The sequence below is a fragment of the Haliotis rufescens genome, unplaced genomic scaffold (genome assembly GCF_023055435.1).
Source record: "Haliotis rufescens isolate VD_foot unplaced genomic scaffold, xgHalRufe1.0.p SCAF_12, whole genome shotgun sequence".
Taxonomy (NCBI): Eukaryota; Metazoa; Mollusca; class Gastropoda; order Lepetellida; family Haliotidae; genus Haliotis; species Haliotis rufescens.
The window spans coordinates 37,760,749-37,777,304 of record NW_025963802.1 but is presented as its reverse complement, the minus strand read 5'-3'; the positions used below and the strand labels follow the sequence as shown (position 1 = coordinate 37,777,304).

Genomic DNA, 16,556 nt, shown 5'->3' with positions numbered 1-16,556 from the left:
AATGATCTACCATCAGTAGGGACCACTGTGGTCTAGTGGTAGGGCGCTCGCCCGGGGGTGAAGGTACAGGGTTCGATCCCGGCTGCGTCATACCAAGAGACGTTAAATGATGGTATTTGTTGTTACCCTATTTGGCACTCGGCATTAAGGGGCTAAAAAAGGACTGGTCAGCTCGGGGTCAGTATACTGTGTCTGACTAGGGTATTTATGTTAAACTGTGGCATGGTATCTCAGTGAGCTAGCACTTTTAATCGTCATTGGTCCAGACTAGTACAAGCAGCCACACACACACACACGTGCATGCAGGTCGCTATATAAGTGCAATAATCTTGGACTCGACGTTAAACTCCATTTCACCTCACCTCACCATAAGTAGGGAATATGCCACAGTTAAAAATACACCATGGATTGGAGTCCTGCGTGGACTTGAGTTTAGATGTAAATGTGGTAATGTTATGTTTTAATTTGCAGATAATATATGGAGATGAGGCGAAAATAGGTTTAATGTCGCATTCAAGATTATTGCACTTATATAGCGACATGCATGCGTGTGTGTGTGTGTGTCTGTCTGTCTGCTTGAACTAGTCCGGTTTTATAGTGCTAGCCCACTGAGATACCATGCTGCAGTTTTACATGGATACCCAGACAGTTTTCTGACTCTGAGTCAACCACGCCTTGTTTACTGTTTACTGCCTCCCAAACTAAGCTGACACGTCACGATATAACCGTAATACTGTTTAAAGCGATGTTAAACCCATCTCACTCACTTTCCTCGGAATACGAATATGCTCTTACTATATTTTTCACCATACATCAGACAGATTAGCGTAATGGAGTGACAGGTTTCATTTCAAGGAGACAGCTGTTGTTGAAATAGGTGTATATCAATTTCTAAAAATAATTATTAATTTGCATATTGATGTTGCACCCATGGACAGCTTGCATGTAGGATGGGAAAATATATGAATTCATTTGACATTATGTCGACAGACAGACAGAATGACTTGTATTGGGCTACTGTTAAATAGCACTAAAATATTAAAGTTCCTGATTCCAACAAGGTTCGAAGACATGGCATGTTATTGTCATGAATTCTATTGTTTACATTTGTTTGATTTTTAATGGGGATGTTTCCGTGCAAAATAAATTAGGTGGTAAAACATATTGACTTCAGGCCACATGTTTATTGCACTGCCAATGAAGTCAGATATGTAACTATAAAATATAGTAAATTGAGCATGATTAATACGTAGATAGTGATATATATGTAATTAAGGTACACGCCACCTAGCTGTGACAACAAAAGCCATGTTTATTCTTTCATTTGGTTAGACCAGTTTAGTTCCTTGGTTTAAGGATGAACCTTCCCTTAATTTGGGAAATATCAAATGTATCACAGTGAGTGAATTGGGTTTAACGCCGCTGTTAACAGTATTCCACTGATATCGCGGCGTGTCAGCTTAATGTGGGAGGAAAGCCCGAAGTGATGCAGGTCTCAGATGTTTATCACTTCGGTGACAAACCTAGAAACATAATCGGGGCGAACCAACAGTCATAGGTTTCTGGCGTGGCCAAGGGACGCACAGCGAATCGCGGCGCCTAAGACGACTGGGCCACCCGTGCCCCCCCCAAAGGTATTGTTCAATTGACTTTCTCCCCTTTGTCAGTAGAGCCAGTAGAATCTGCATTTGCCAAAAATATCACTCAGTAGCTGGTCCAGTAGCACCCTCCTCAGTTATTCAGTGTTTTGTATCCTCGTTCATTTTATTACCACCGTTATAAACCTCCGGTGACGTCATCCTATTGTTCTCCAGTCGGGTTAAATCTTATAAACTTTATATATTTTATATAATATCCCCGGGATTTTATAGGATATTCAAGTCATCTTTGCTATATAATGTGTTACAATATTCCAGGGATTTTATATAATGTCCTGGGTATTTTATTAATATAACTTCCGTTCAGATTGTAAAATGTAATGAAATGTAAATTCAAATAACAAATATTTTCTTTCTTTTCCCGTGGATAGAACACGCAACCTTGGTATCTGTAGCCAAGTGAGTGTACCACTAGGTTAGAGACGCGTTTATAAGTCGCACTGCTTTTTAGAATGTCCTTTTCAAGATCCGTATGCCAGCAACAGATATTTTACGCCCGTTTCCTAATGTTCATGGAAAGTATGTTCGAAACATAAAAATGTTGATAAATGTTGTTTAAATTTTCTTTTCGGTTTATAAGTAAGATAAAACACTTCCCCTCGGGTTGTTATGATATTTAATACCCTTTCCCTCGGAAAATCCCTCGGAAAATCCCTCGGGATGCGGGTTTTAAATATCATAACAACCCTCGGACGTGTTTTAACCTATACATATACACCCTTGACACGTTTGTCATATTAGCTTCATTTCAGAAGTGAGTATGGTTTTATGCCACTTTTAGCAATATTCCAGCAATATCATAGTGGGGGACACCAGAAATGGGCTTCACATGATGGACCAATGTGGGAATCAAACCGGGGCCTTCCAGGTGAGGACCGAACTCTTTAACCACGAAGCTACCCCACCGCTCCTCGTTTCTGAAGTGATGTCACCATGTTCATTTCTCTTATCACGAACTTTACACCGAATTAGAAAAAAGAATGGACATAAAATTGAGGATGGCTAATACCTTGGTTTAATATTTTCACTGATCCATATTGGACACACCCTGTGATATGAATGATGCTCGTTGTTCCTGAAGGTATATTTGTGTTGATAATGTCACAATAGTCGGATCCATCTACACTACACTGCCAGGAAGGCCTTGTCTTAGGATGGGATTGAGGCCCTACCATGGCTGAGTGTAGCATTTCACAGACAAATCAAAAACATGATTTTGTTGATTTTTTTTATTACTTAGGCATTATTTTATAATTCTATATATTTTCTTTAACATGATCTGCCATTTCTTTTTTTCACCAATATTTATAACAAGTCATTTTTTAAAAACATTAAACCGTCCGTCAGTCCTATGTTTTTCTCAGAAAAATAAATACGGCATTATTGAAAGGTTATCCAGCATTATTGAAAGGTTATCCAGCAATGGTAGCAAATAATTAAGATGAAATTTTGAAATGTTTGGTCATTCTACTGGCCCTGTGTTAGCTAGTTTTGACACTGATTTAGTTATCTTTACATAAGCATTTTGACATATTAACCCACGATTAAAGCAAAGCTTGAGCTATTTTACCTGTCCCGGCATTGTAATATCCTCTGTCTGTGCAATACATAAGTCTCAGCAATATAGATAGAGATAGCGATATTCGTAATCAATCACTGTGGTAACCAAGTAGAGAGCACATTTCATGTTTCTGATGTTGAATGTTCTCAAGTGCTAAGTGCCTGTCTTTAAAATCATTGCTGTACCAAAAATCAGTGTTATTCATCCATCTGTGGATGGCCTTCCCTTTGTCACTACTTCACAGCATGTAAATACTATGTTACTCCCTATGGTGAACAGCTGAGGCCTGTCGGGGAGGACAAATCTTGTCTTCCTGAGCGCTCATTGGTCAGATCAATTGGCGGTGTCCCTCTTTGGAACCAGGCCATGGCTTCATTCGTTGGTTTAGAAGTGACAGTTTACAGTCAGTTTAGACATTTACAGTCATGGCCATATGTACTCTTGGTGATTGATTTGTTTGTTTGTTTGTTGTTAAACGCCGCACTCAGCAATATTCCAGCTATATGACGGCGGTCTGTGAATAATCGAGTCTGGACCAGACAATCCAGTGATTGACATCATGAGCATCAATCCACGCAATTGGGATTGATGGCATGCATCAACCAAGTCAGCAAGTCTTGGTGATTGAGGAGTTGTCAGTACACTGTTGGAAATAAAACAAATTGCTAGACTGCCATCAGGACCCACAGGCTTTAGAAGCTCCAGGCCATGACGATACTCTCAGGCCCTCATTTAAAAAACTGCTGCTCATTGTGACACATAAATAGACATGTACATATACTGCTGGCCATAAGGACCCGTACAAATTTGTAACTACATGTACCGGCCTGACAGAAGAACTACCTGCCACGGGCCTACAGGCAGGCGCTTATTTTGATCACTGAGTACATACATACCTGTGAAGTATTGACGGTCTAGCTTTCCATGTCATATTCCGATTATGTGAAGTGTTTCTTCCCATTGATACTTGTACTTCCATATAGACAGTGTTGATGTGTCTTCTAACCCGTGTTCAGTCTGCGTTTTTATATGGATGTATCCAGAGTTGAAAGTCTCAGCTTTAAGATAAAGGTGTACTGTTTTCTAACGCATGTGTTTGTTTAATTTGTTTGTTTGTTTGTTGTTTGATGCCACACTCAGCACTATTCCACCTATATGACGGGGGCCTGTAAATAATCAAGTCTGGACCTGACAATCCAGTGATTGATATCATGAGCATCGATCCACGCAATTGGGATCGATGACATGCATCAACCAAGTCAGCGAGTCTGACCACCTGATCCTGTTAGTCGCCTTTTATGGCAAGCATTGGTTGCTGAAGACCTATTCTCTTCTGGGATCTTCACGGGGCTCCATTGAATGACATGACCAGGGATCACATGAGTGAGTGAGTATGGTATTACGCCACTTTTAGCAATATCCTGGCAATATCATGGCGTGGGACACCAGAAATGGCATTGTACCCATGTCGGGAATCGAACCCTGATCACCCGATCCCGTTAGTCACCTCTTATGACAAGCATAGTCTGACGACCTATTCTAACCTGGACATTCACAAGTGTGTTTCTTTTAGGTCAGTCTGGTGAACATGATGAAGGTGTTGTGATGGCTTGATGCACCAGTAAGTGAAGGAGTGAGGTTGATACGAGCAATGGCCCCCACTATTTGGGTACAATGACACACAATCAACCAAGTCACCAAGCCTGACTAGGTTACCAGCGACCCGACTCTAAAACAGAATCCCAGACATCATGCAACAATAGCCATGATCACGTGACACCAGGGTACCGTTTCACAAAGCAGTCGTAAGTCTTACGAGGGTGTAAAACTGGCGTAACCCGGAAATACTGAACTAGGGGCGTTTCACAAAGCTAGTGTAATTTTACGTCCGTATAAAATTGGCGCAAACTCTATGTGTAGTCTTGGGGTGGTGTACATATTTACGCAAGCGATCAATCTAAACACGGACGAGATTGCCAAAAAAGTATGTAAGCGAGAACGTGTTTTCCGCGAAAAGGTCGAACCCCCTCGATGATTTGGTGGATTATGACATCATCGAGAGGATTTTCCTACCTCACAAAGGAAAAGAGCTCCAATCGTATTTTTTACGTGCGGGTAATTTGGCCGAGGTTACGCCAGTTTTAGTGTAGCTTTGTGAAACAGTCTTAGACTATGGCGTAAACATTGCGCAAATATGGCGTAAAATCTACGAGCGTGTAAATTTACGACTGCTTTGTGAAACGGTACCCTGGTGTCACATGACCTGGAACTGACAACTGATACAGATACATACAAAACGATTTATTTACAAGATGATGGTACAGAGACGACAGACAACAGCTATGTTCCGCCATCCTGGATGAACTGTTTCTGGACCTTGGCAACTTTACGGAACTCTTCAGCCAGAGTGCGAGGACACTGCATCTTGCACCAGCTGACCGGCACCATGCTGCCCCCTGGTGGCCAGAAACAACATTACACATCATTCAGGAGTCATTGGCTTCTGGGGGAGGGGCTGGATGGTTCTGAGAGACAATATTTTTTCAGTCTCTGCTTCAAGACATTCAGTCTTTTTTCACTGACAGGAGGAGCTCATTACTTTATTTTCACAACCCATCCAGCATATTCAGTGAACAGTACTTTTTGTATGGGCGGGCAGGTGAAATGGAGTTTAACAGTATTCAAACTTATTGCAGTTTGCGTGTGTGTGTGCATCTTCCCGAGGCCAGAGAGTTAACTGACTATAAAAGTCCAGTTTCCACCCTTGTTGAACTAGGCTGGGATTATGGAGTTAGAATTTGGCTGGACTAACGAGTCTAGGCATAGTCCAATCAAAATCGCGCACCGAAATCAAAATCCGGTTCGTAAACTGTCATGCAGATTTCGGTCGATTGCAGGATTTGCAAAGCATGTGCATCGCCAACTCGTTGTCAACAGATATTTTCCAAATCTTTTCATGTTTTTAATGAAGGTGCTCATGTGATTTGATGCACTTCGCGAAGTAAGAACCGTTTTATCACCAAATATATCTTGAATGTAGATCAGATCGTCTTGACTTTGCGCCATCATTTTGTTTGAAGCAAATGCATGTGATACGAGAGGTGGAATCTGATTGGTCCATATGGGAGAGGCATAATGGACATAACTTGTAATAGCCACTGGTGGCACTACGATCGAGCCCAGGAATTCCAGCCTAGTTGTTTGTTTGCTTGTTGTTTAACGCCCCACTCAGCAATATTCCAGCTATATGACAGCGGTCAGTAAATAATCGAGCCTGGACCAGACAGTCATGTGTTGACATCATGAGCATCGATCCACCCAATTGGGATAAAATAACATGCATAAAGCAAGTCAGCAAGTCAGCAAGCCTGGCCATCTGATCCCGTTTGTCGCCTTTTATGGCAAGCATTGGTTGAAGAATTCTCTCTACGCGGTTCTTCACTGGTCTCCATTGAATGACATGACCAGGGATCACATGAGTGGGTGAGTGTATGGTTTTACGCCGCTTTTAGCAATATTCCAGCAATATCACGGCGGGGGACACCAGAAATGGGCTTCACACATGGTACCCATGTCAGGAATCGAACCCGGGTGTTCGGCGTGACGAGCGAACGCTTTAACCACTAGGCTACCCGACCGCTCCGCCAGGGATCAAAGCACCCACCCTCGACTCTCCAAGCAGATGCTCTATCCACTAGACCATACAGATTGGACAAGACAAACCTCAAAACTATTGAACTTCTCCCGTATCATATCTCAGCATTGCAGCCTAAGATGGGATGAAAGCTAAAGTCAAGTTGTTTTTCTGGTACTGACAGATTGAGGATCACAACAGGAGTGAATCTAGCATTCAAACACATAGGCAGTAGATCCTGGCACCGCTAAGGGAAACAACTCCACGGTGAAATGCTATGTCTTGGACCACTTTCCATAAATAGCCAATTCATTCCAACTAAACTCAACTGCAGAAACATTTTTACAGAAGATCAAAGTGATCATGGTGATGTCAAGCCATGATAAAATCAACTCACCTGCTTCACTTGTTGCCATGACAACTCCCAACTCATTTTCTGCAGTGCTCAGAAGATAGGAATGTGCATCTCCCAGTGATAACTATTCTTGTCAGGAACAACAATGTGACAGTTTCACTAATCTAGTTAGTCTGTCTTACAGACCCTGATCAAATATATATCAAACACAGCCCATGCAAGTCTATAATGTTTGGCAAGTCTAGATCACTGCAGTATCTGAAAATGAAGAGAGTCACTGGGCTCCTTTTTATTATATTTTTATTAAGATAACTGAACAACTGTTTTTTTATGTACGATATGTTCATTTCAGAGACTAGATGTTAGTCTATAATCAAGTTTACATATTCATATGTATTTGTTTAACAGAAAACAGTTCTTCAATTTATTTTATGGACCTGAGAGACTCGAGGCAAAAAACAATTAGAAAAAAAAAAAAAAATTAATTTTCCTTTTTGTCCATCTACTGTATCTTTGGAGGATTGGAAAAGTGCAAAGATATCAACAACAAAAATATATCACTAAAATAACTAATAATTTTGAAACAATGGAAGGAGTAAGCATATATTCCAAAACATTGTGTTTCTCATAATAAAGAAGTTGACATCCATAAATTCTCTTCCTTAATGGTCATGACTGTTAATCATGTTTCCATTGAGGAGTTCTACAGTAAAAATGCTAAACTTCCTGCACCTTAAACAGCACCCTGGTATATTTATTAGCATTTAATTGTTTCCCACAAAACCGAGTGCAATTTCCTATTTGTGTCTCCACAGCACCTCGTGCAAGCAGCAGTTAACACCTGACTGCACAACAGATGCACTGACTGCACCACACAACTGACTGGAAAATTTAAACAAAAAGATATATATTTTTTACTATTACACTAAGAAGTGATGTGTCCTGGGACAAGTTTTTGTTTGTTTGTTTGTTTGTTTGTTTGAGTGTTGTTTAACACCGCATTTAGCAATATTCCAGTTATATGACAGCGGCAGCGTAAGAAATTGGCACTAGTCCTATAGTCCTTGCCAAACTGCCCAATAGTAAAGGTATCATGAGGACTAGAAGAAATTGGCCCATTTTAAGGGTTTTGCTATATGTTATCATTTTAGGACTAGTGGACGAAAACTGTTAGTTTCTAACCCTGCAGCGGTCTGTAAATAATCGAGTCTGGACAGGATAATCCAGTGATTGATATCATGAGCATCTTTCTACGATATTGAGATACGATGACAATGCATGACATGCATCAACCAAGTCAGCGAGCCTGACCACCCGATCCCGATAGTCGCCTTGTACGGCAAGCATGGGTTGATGAGGACCTATTCTATCTTCACGGGTCTCAACTGAACTTGAAAGGAACTGGTCAAAAGGCCTAACTGGTTCCTGTAAATACTGCTCCCTGTTACATCATTACATTTGTGTAGATACCTCTTACGACAAGCAAAGTCACCTCTTATGGCAAGCATGGCTAGCCCGGATCTTCATGGGTCCCTGCGACGAGTACATTTACACTTCAACCTAACTGTAAACTTCGCATAACGTACAGTACATCAACACACTTTCTTCGTTATCATGTTTATAAGTTGGCTCATTTCGCTCCTCAACCATGTCAACAAAGATTGGCGATCTGTAGTATTCATAAACAGGAAGTAAATATGAGCATTGTGCGAAAAGAAAGTAATTCTTTTTCAATCTCTACATGGTATAAACTTGAAGCAAGTGATATTTATTTGCCTGTCTGTTGAATATTTATTCATTAAAATCAGATCTTAGTTCTCGCTACCGCTAATCAAAGATCTGAGGACATCCCATTAGGGGTCACGTGAGAACGACCTTTCATCTGTCCAATCAGAGCGTCGCTTACCAGATCATGAAAGTGACAGTCGGAATGTGATTTCTAATCATGCAACCTCGAAAACTTTAACACGGGGTATTCCGAATGATAGTTACAGACTTACCAACTGAATCCATACAATTTAGACCATCTATTAGCCATTCTTGAATGTTCTGTTGTTCAGGTTTCAAATTTTTAAGAAAGAATTTGTCAAAATATTTTTCGAAGCAAAGTCCCCAATTTGAAATTAGTGCCATAAAGCATGAGAAATCTGCCTTCTGATTGGCTACTGTCGACTTCTTGTCAGTCATTCCATTGCTCGGTCAAGGTTCGCTCAAGGTCGGTCTGACGTGACCTGTAATGGGGTGTTCTCAGATCTTTGTTTAGCGGTAGCGAGAGCTAAGATCTGATTTTAACGAGATCAAATATTTTACAGTCTGCACTCAGTGCAGTCTGCTTGTGAACTGAGTCTGCACAACATGCACAAGCTGATTTTAACCTGCACCAGTGCATTCTTGTCAACTGGAACGCACCCTGGCCAAGTAAAATATAAACATAGTGAGCAACACAAGCTTACTTAAACTTAACTACTAATCAAGCATGCTCATTAATTCTAATGCTATTCTATAAGTACTATACCATTCAAAACAAGTTAGGGACCACACAATTCTTTCATAATAGTAAAATAAAAGAATTTGCGATCCTCAACTTTTTGAACTAGTATATAATCATAAGGTGTGAGTATGGTTTCACGCCACTTTTAGCAATATTCCAGCAATATCACAGCAGGGGACACCAGGAAAAGGCTTCACACATTGTACCGATGTCGGAAATCGAACCCGGGTCTGAGGCGTGACAAGAGAATGCTTTAACCACTAGGCTACCCAACCGCCCCTATAATCATAAGGATGTGTACCAGTGTGTAAAAAACAGTATTGAACTTGTTTTGAGATTTGGTAAGGATACAACTCGGGTAACGATGATGTCACCAGGACGGAAACTCTTGTACATCTCCACCTGTGAATGAAGTGCATGGAACTACAAGGACACAGCTCTAATCCATGAAAAAACTTCAATTTGAATTTGTCAATTTTAGATTTGATAAACCATGCTTTATGAGTGGGTGAGCGAGTGAGTTGGGTTTAACGCCGCTTTTAACAGTATTCCAGTTATATCATGGCGTGTCAGGTTAATGTGAGAGGAAAGCCCGAAGTGATGCAGGTCTCAGATGTTTACCACTTCGGTGAAACCCACGAGCTGACGAGTATGGTGCTGACAAACCTACTAACATAATTGGGGCAAACCGGGATTCAAACCCACAATCATAGGTTTCTGGCGCACCCAAGGGACGCAACTCTGCACAGCGAATTGCAGCGCCTCAGACTACGGGGCCACCCGTTCCCTCCATGTTTATGACACTGGTTGAATATGTAGTTCAATTCCTAGGAAAACATTTAACAATTAAATCTTCAATCTTTTCTTAGAAATGTTAATTCAAGTCATGTATGAACTTAATACATACCTTGTCCTTCTCCGTAGATCTCACATCATCTCGTCTGTGAAGTCAGAATAATTTTTGTATATTGACAATGTGGAATAATGGTCTGAGTGTACATATATTTTATGTGTGCTTCATTAAGTTACAATGTCGAGGATAAATACCAGTGTTTTGTTTGTGTTGATTAGTGCTACACTTAGCAATATAACAGCTATATGATGGAAGTCTGTAAAAATCAAGTCTAAACCAGACAATCCAGTGATTGACATCATGAGCATCAATCTACACAATCGGAATATGATGACATGCATCAACCAAGTCAGCGAGCCTGACCATCTGATCCTGTAGGCCGCCTTTTACGACTATCTTTCCAGAATTCAACTGCACCAGTCTGTTAGCATTACTGTCTGTAATAATCAGCCATCTTTGCCAAACAATCCACACTTCAGTCCACCATCATGCTAAGTTTTGTTTTGTTTGTTTTGTTTGTTTGTTGTTTAACGCCGCACTCAGCAATATTCCAGCTATATGACGGCGGTCTGTAAATAATCAAGTCTGGACCAGACAATCCAGTGATTAATATCATGAGCATCTATCCACGCAATTGGGATCGATGACATGCATCAACCAAGTCAGCGAGCCTTACCGGCCAATCCCGTTTGTCGCCTTTTACGACAAGCATAGTCGCCTTTTACGGCAAGCATGGGTTGCTGAAGACCTATTCTACCCCGGATCTCCACAGGTCTCATGATAAGTATTGAAAACAGAGTTTTTGAGAAACATCATCTAGTGTACCTGACAGTTCCTCTGAAGGTTTCTCTCAAAGGCGTCTTTCCCACGCTCAGGATGGCACATTTACAAAACCTTGGATTGACGTTTGTAACCTGAAATGTTGAACAGTTACCATGGTTACACAAAAATTATATATACTAACATTCTATGACCTGATGATAAACAGGAATTTATCTAGACCTGCTCAGAGAAGCAGATATTTGGCCCCAAGTCTGCGGCAAATGCATATGTTTGGAACCAAACATTTCCCAAATCAAATTACAATGTAGTAATATATATAACTTATAACTAATTTTATGGCTTTGTAGAAGTAACCTGTATTCACTCATAACAAGACCAAAAAATGGTAAAAGGTTTTAATGATTCGTTTTATATTATTACATTAAATACCATCCCAAAATACCTCTGAAATTACGAAAATATGAATGAATACAAAAATCCCAATTTTGATCAAAATAACTATTTTTCCCATTTTGCCTGCGAGGGGCACTTAGTTAAGAATCCTTAGTAGATCCCTAATTAAGTAATCGGTATGAAACCATAATAAGGCCTTTTTTAGTTGTTTTTTAAGACTGGTCGGTAAAATATACAATATACCTGAATTTAGCATGTAAAGAAAAACAATATGACTTTTGAAACAATTATTTAGGCGGACTAGGTTCGGTGTAAAGAAAAAACCATTAGATTTTAGGACAACTGTTCACAAGAAACAATGAAAAATACATATATTAATCTATATTCTAACAAAAAAACAATCAATTATCTTCTAGTATCATTCATCCGTGCTGGTGTGATCTACAAGTTTGTTATTATTTCATTTGTAGTAGTACTAATCTGGAAGTTAAATGAAAATTATTTTTTCTGACCACCTACATTGAATTTTAGCAGGCTGATTTTAGGCAAAGATGTTTGTAAACCAACCAACAAATAATACAGGGCCTAACATAATCCTGAGCCCACTTGCACAAAGCGATCTTAGTGCTAAGATGATTGTAACTCCCATACTTTAACATAGGTTTACGATAGTCTTAGCGCTAAGATCGCTTTGTGCAAGTGGGCCCTGGACAAGGCTAAAACAACAAAACCTGAATAAAACAGCTCTAGACAAGGCCATGGTAAACACAATAAAAACTTAACGTTATTTTGTTCGAGACAATTGGCATGAGGATATTTTGCCATTTCTTGATGGGACATTATTCTGTATAAACTAGCACAACAAATTTGGAAAAGAATCTTTAGGACACTTTGGATAACAATCAGTTGATGTCCTGGAAAATGAACTGATTTGATAGGTGATCATGGTGATACTTGAATCCTTCATCAGAGCTCCAGATAACTTTTTGAGCAATTAGTTTTTACTCAAAGGTTTCTATTTTAATTGGGTTATTTTATTTTTCATTGGGTAACCAATATTTTTTTCACTAATGTATTCATCACTCTGTTGGGTTTTTCCCAAACATGCTGAAATGAGTAAGCATTTTGAGATTTAAAAAATAAATAAATAGTGTTTTAGATGTAATATAATGGTTCTAAACATGCTAAATATAGGCTTGACTCGGAAAGTAAATTAGCTCCGTTGTACGCATGCTGAAAAAGCTTCATTGGGTGTTTACGTGTGCTGTTTTCAAAAATTAAGTTTTCCATTTAATGCATGCGTTTCTGCACGCAAGTTAATTGAAAGTAATTGGTTTTTTAATAGTTTTTCGGGGGTATTTTATGCAAATACGCAGCTTATCTGTAACTCAGCTTCATGACACCCTGATGAAGCCCATAACACAGTCTTCCATAAAGCATTAAGCATTTCTCCCTATCGACCTACCCGAGCAGTGACAACAGCTTCAACGGCAGGAACTACATTCTTGGTCACATCAGCCCTTACTTCCACCAGCTTCTGTCAAACAACATCAAACATTAAAGTTCCAGTAAATATGAAACCTGATAATTACCTGTAAATATAAACAGCATTATCCAACATATGTTAACAGATGGGAGTATTTCGGTTCTCTGTATTCCAGATATAGACTGGTGCAATATTGCTTGAACCGATAAATTCAGCATGATTCAAAAGCATGGTGGCTGTTTTGAAACATTAAAAGCATAAAAGGCTGACAACATATTTTGGGGGGAATCCGTAGACTCTATCTGAATGGATGCAAAAGGCAAAATAAAAAAAGAACGTGTTCTGAAACTGACAGGTGTATGATGTCCTTTATTTTCTTGTGTTGCTTATCCTGATGACAACTTTGTTTCTTTGTTTGTTGTTTAATTCAGCACTGAGCAATATTCCAGCAACCAGAGCCTGTGCATAATCAAGTGTGGACCAGACAATCCAGTGATCGATATTGTGTGCAATGATCCATGTCATCAGACATGCTATCAACCAAGTCACTGAGTCCGACCCCTTGATCTTACGACCAGCATAGGTTGTGAGGGACCTATTTTAACCCGGAATCCGTGTGGCCATAAGTGAGTGTGTGAGTATGGTTTTACGCCGCTTTTAGCAATATTCCAGCAATATCACGGCGTGGGACACCAGAAATGAGCTTCACACATTGTACCCATGTCGGGAATCAAACCTGAGACTTTGGCATGATAAGCGAACGCTTTAACCACTAGGCTACCCGACCGCAACCTGCGGCGATAATGATAAGAAGAGACACAAACTGTACCTTTCCTTCTTCAGTTTCATCAGCATGAAGGAAACCAGCCAGACTGGAGTAGATGAAGCCATTTCGTTTATAAGTGCCCTCACCAGCAACATAGTTGGCACCTTCCCGAAATATTCTCTGACCTGCATCAATAAGAAACGATCTAAATAAACTTCTCCTCCCATTGATAGATCGTGTTAATTCCAACACACTTTCGCAACTGAGTCATGAAGGGTTCCGACAGTCAAGACACGATATAGAATCCATATCCATGCATCAGAAGAGAAAAGACGAATCAGCACTAGTAATAAACATTTACTAAAACCTGACAAAATGGTCCACGTGAGTTGTCAAAATATTGTGAATTGTGCATGTTTCATTGTTTTCTGTCTTATAACTAGATGACCATGATAACACGAATTAATCCAAAACGTTGACACATCAATAAAATTGTTGGATAATGATTCCTTATTTATAACAATGTACATAAATGTCTCCCGACAAATATTCACATTGATGGTTCAAATAGAAACAAGAAATACTCGCCTGGAACACACACTGTGGGCGCAGCCATTTTGGAACCGGAAATAAAATTAGGAATGTCCCATTGCATATAAAAGAGTATCAACATGTGCCTTGATATGTGTATTGAATCATTTTAGCACGCTAAAAACATTTGAAGCACCCGAAGTTATATTTCATATGACAATTATGCGATCTCAGGGTATAACCAGTTCAATTTATTTTCAAAAAAGCGCAACAAATTCGTTTCAAACTATTCAATTACACATTATCCCTACAGAATAGTAATACAGCCCAGAAGACATCCGGTGGGAATTATACAAAATACAGAACGACGAACGAAAATAGCGCGAATTCGGAACCGATACAAGCACTCGTAAAATGCACTCTACGAAGCAATCAGTGTTCGGAAGCGTTTATACAACATAAAACTCTCTGTCGCAACAGTATTTGCAAATTGTGTCATCCAATCATTGTTTCATAACTTTAATATACCCGAAACACAGCAGCGGCATATGTGTTAGTTTTCTTCAACTGACACTATATATCGTTGGTCGCGGAAAGTAGTTAGATGAGTGACGGCAGCTTGACTCCTGAGAGTCTCTGGGGTTTCGGCCCTGCGCCACCCTGGAGCACATGTAGTGTCTCTTTGGCAAATGACTGTTCGAAATATGTCTCCCATCAGTGAAAAGAATGGGTACCCGGTAGGACGAGATGGTTATTGTTAACCTTCTAACGCCTCACAGACAGCTTGGGTTGTGTACTCCTAAGAGAATGGAAATCGAGCAAACACTAAGCCTATGACTGGGGTAATACTGTCGCACTTTGCGCATTTTAACGGTGGATTTGGCGCATCATCATCATCATCATCATTATTATTATTACATCGAGTACGAAATTATGATAGCTCACCATATGCATTGTGTGTAAAACATTCGATCAGCGTGAAATTCAAATTCCTATTGTATCTTTATAAGATATCTCGATGAAGCAATCGATGGCAATCAACTCTGAAGAATGAGTGAGTAGTAGTAGTGGTTTATTTCAGTAAATCAGGCCACAGGCCCGTTTTACAATATATATTCAAGCATTCAAACATGTTGCGCCACAAGTGCATGTAGTAATATCAATACTTATCAGAACAAGGGTATCTGAGACCATATACATATGGTGGTAGAATTAGTAGTTTATATAATGGACAACTGCTTGCTCCTCATTTAAAGAGCAAAGAATGTAAACTTGGCAAGATTATTGATTGTGAAAGCATTACTGGTGGTAAATAAAACTTTACATTTATGCTCTGATGGAGATGTATAATAATAACTTGGCAGAAAGTTTCTTCTAAGATCGTCATAAAACGGACAAACTAAACAAACATGGTATTCTGTTTCTACATTTGGAATGATGAGTGAGTGAGTGGGTGTAAGTTTACGCTGCTTTTAGCAATATCCCATCAAAATCATGCAGGAGAGACACCAGAAATGGGCTTCACATATTGTAGCCATGAGGGGAATAGAACCCAAAACTGAAGAGACAATTTGGTCCAATAGTTCGTATTTTCAAATCAACATGGACAAAGATTTGTAAATATATTGCAACAAGATACAAACGTTGTCTAGATTTACCATTGTAAGGATTATATATATATTTCTTGTTGTGTGGTAAACCGATATTGTATGTATATACCAAGATGGTTTAATATTTGACGATAACAATAAGCAGGCAAATGCACTTTCGCCGCAGTAAAACGGCGTTAAATCCAACGCACCCACTCACTCTACCGATACAGTTAGGACACATAACAGTAATTTAACACGTCTCACATATATAACTGCCCGTCAATATGTTTGCCACTGTGGAATACCTGACACAACACCTACGTCGATCTTCTATTTTCACAGCAGTAGGTGAATCACCTTTGGTCAGAGAGTCAGGCTTCCTGCTGTTTATTTACGTCACTAGGGGTCAAGGTCACACAGTTGAAAGACCTCGCTTCTCAGCCGCCGTCGATC

At 39.7% G+C, this 16,556-nt stretch overlaps 1 protein-coding gene across 2 annotated transcripts; it reads right to left on the bottom strand.

The window, feature by feature from the left end:
* Positions 1-5,507: 5,507 nt before the first annotated feature.
* Positions 5,508-15,149, bottom strand: LOC124136564 (exosome complex component CSL4-like). 2 transcript variants are annotated; one of them, XM_048393592.1, is made up of 8 exons: positions 14,569-15,149; positions 14,044-14,165; positions 13,194-13,262; positions 11,378-11,466; positions 10,607-10,640; positions 10,051-10,101; positions 7,251-7,332; positions 5,508-5,675 (listed from the first exon to the last, which is right to left on the bottom strand). In XM_048393592.1, the coding sequence occupies exons 1-8, from the start codon at positions 14,651-14,653 to the stop codon at positions 5,560-5,562; spliced, it is 648 nt and encodes a 215-aa protein (XP_048249549.1). In that variant the 5' UTR covers positions 14,654-15,149; the 3' UTR covers positions 5,508-5,559. The 2 variants fall into 2 exon arrangements, with proteins under 2 accessions (XP_048249549.1, XP_046358463.2); XM_046502507.2 differs by having other exon boundaries at positions 13,194-13,265; positions 14,569-15,129.
* Positions 15,150-16,556: the final 1,407 nt, after the last annotated feature.

Coding starts and splice junctions, on each gene's coding strand:
- LOC124136564 (XM_046502507.2), bottom strand. CDS start 14,653: ATGTTGATACTCTTTTATATGCAATGGGACATTCCTAATTTTATTTCC. Junction 14,166..14,568: donor GCCCACAGTGTGTGTTCCAG/GCGAGTATTTCT, acceptor TTATTGATGCAG/GTCAGAGAATATTTCGGGAA. Junction 5,676..7,250: donor CATGGCAACAAGTGAAGCAG/GTGAGTTGATTT, acceptor TCTGGCCACCAG/GGGGCAGCATGGTGCCGGTC.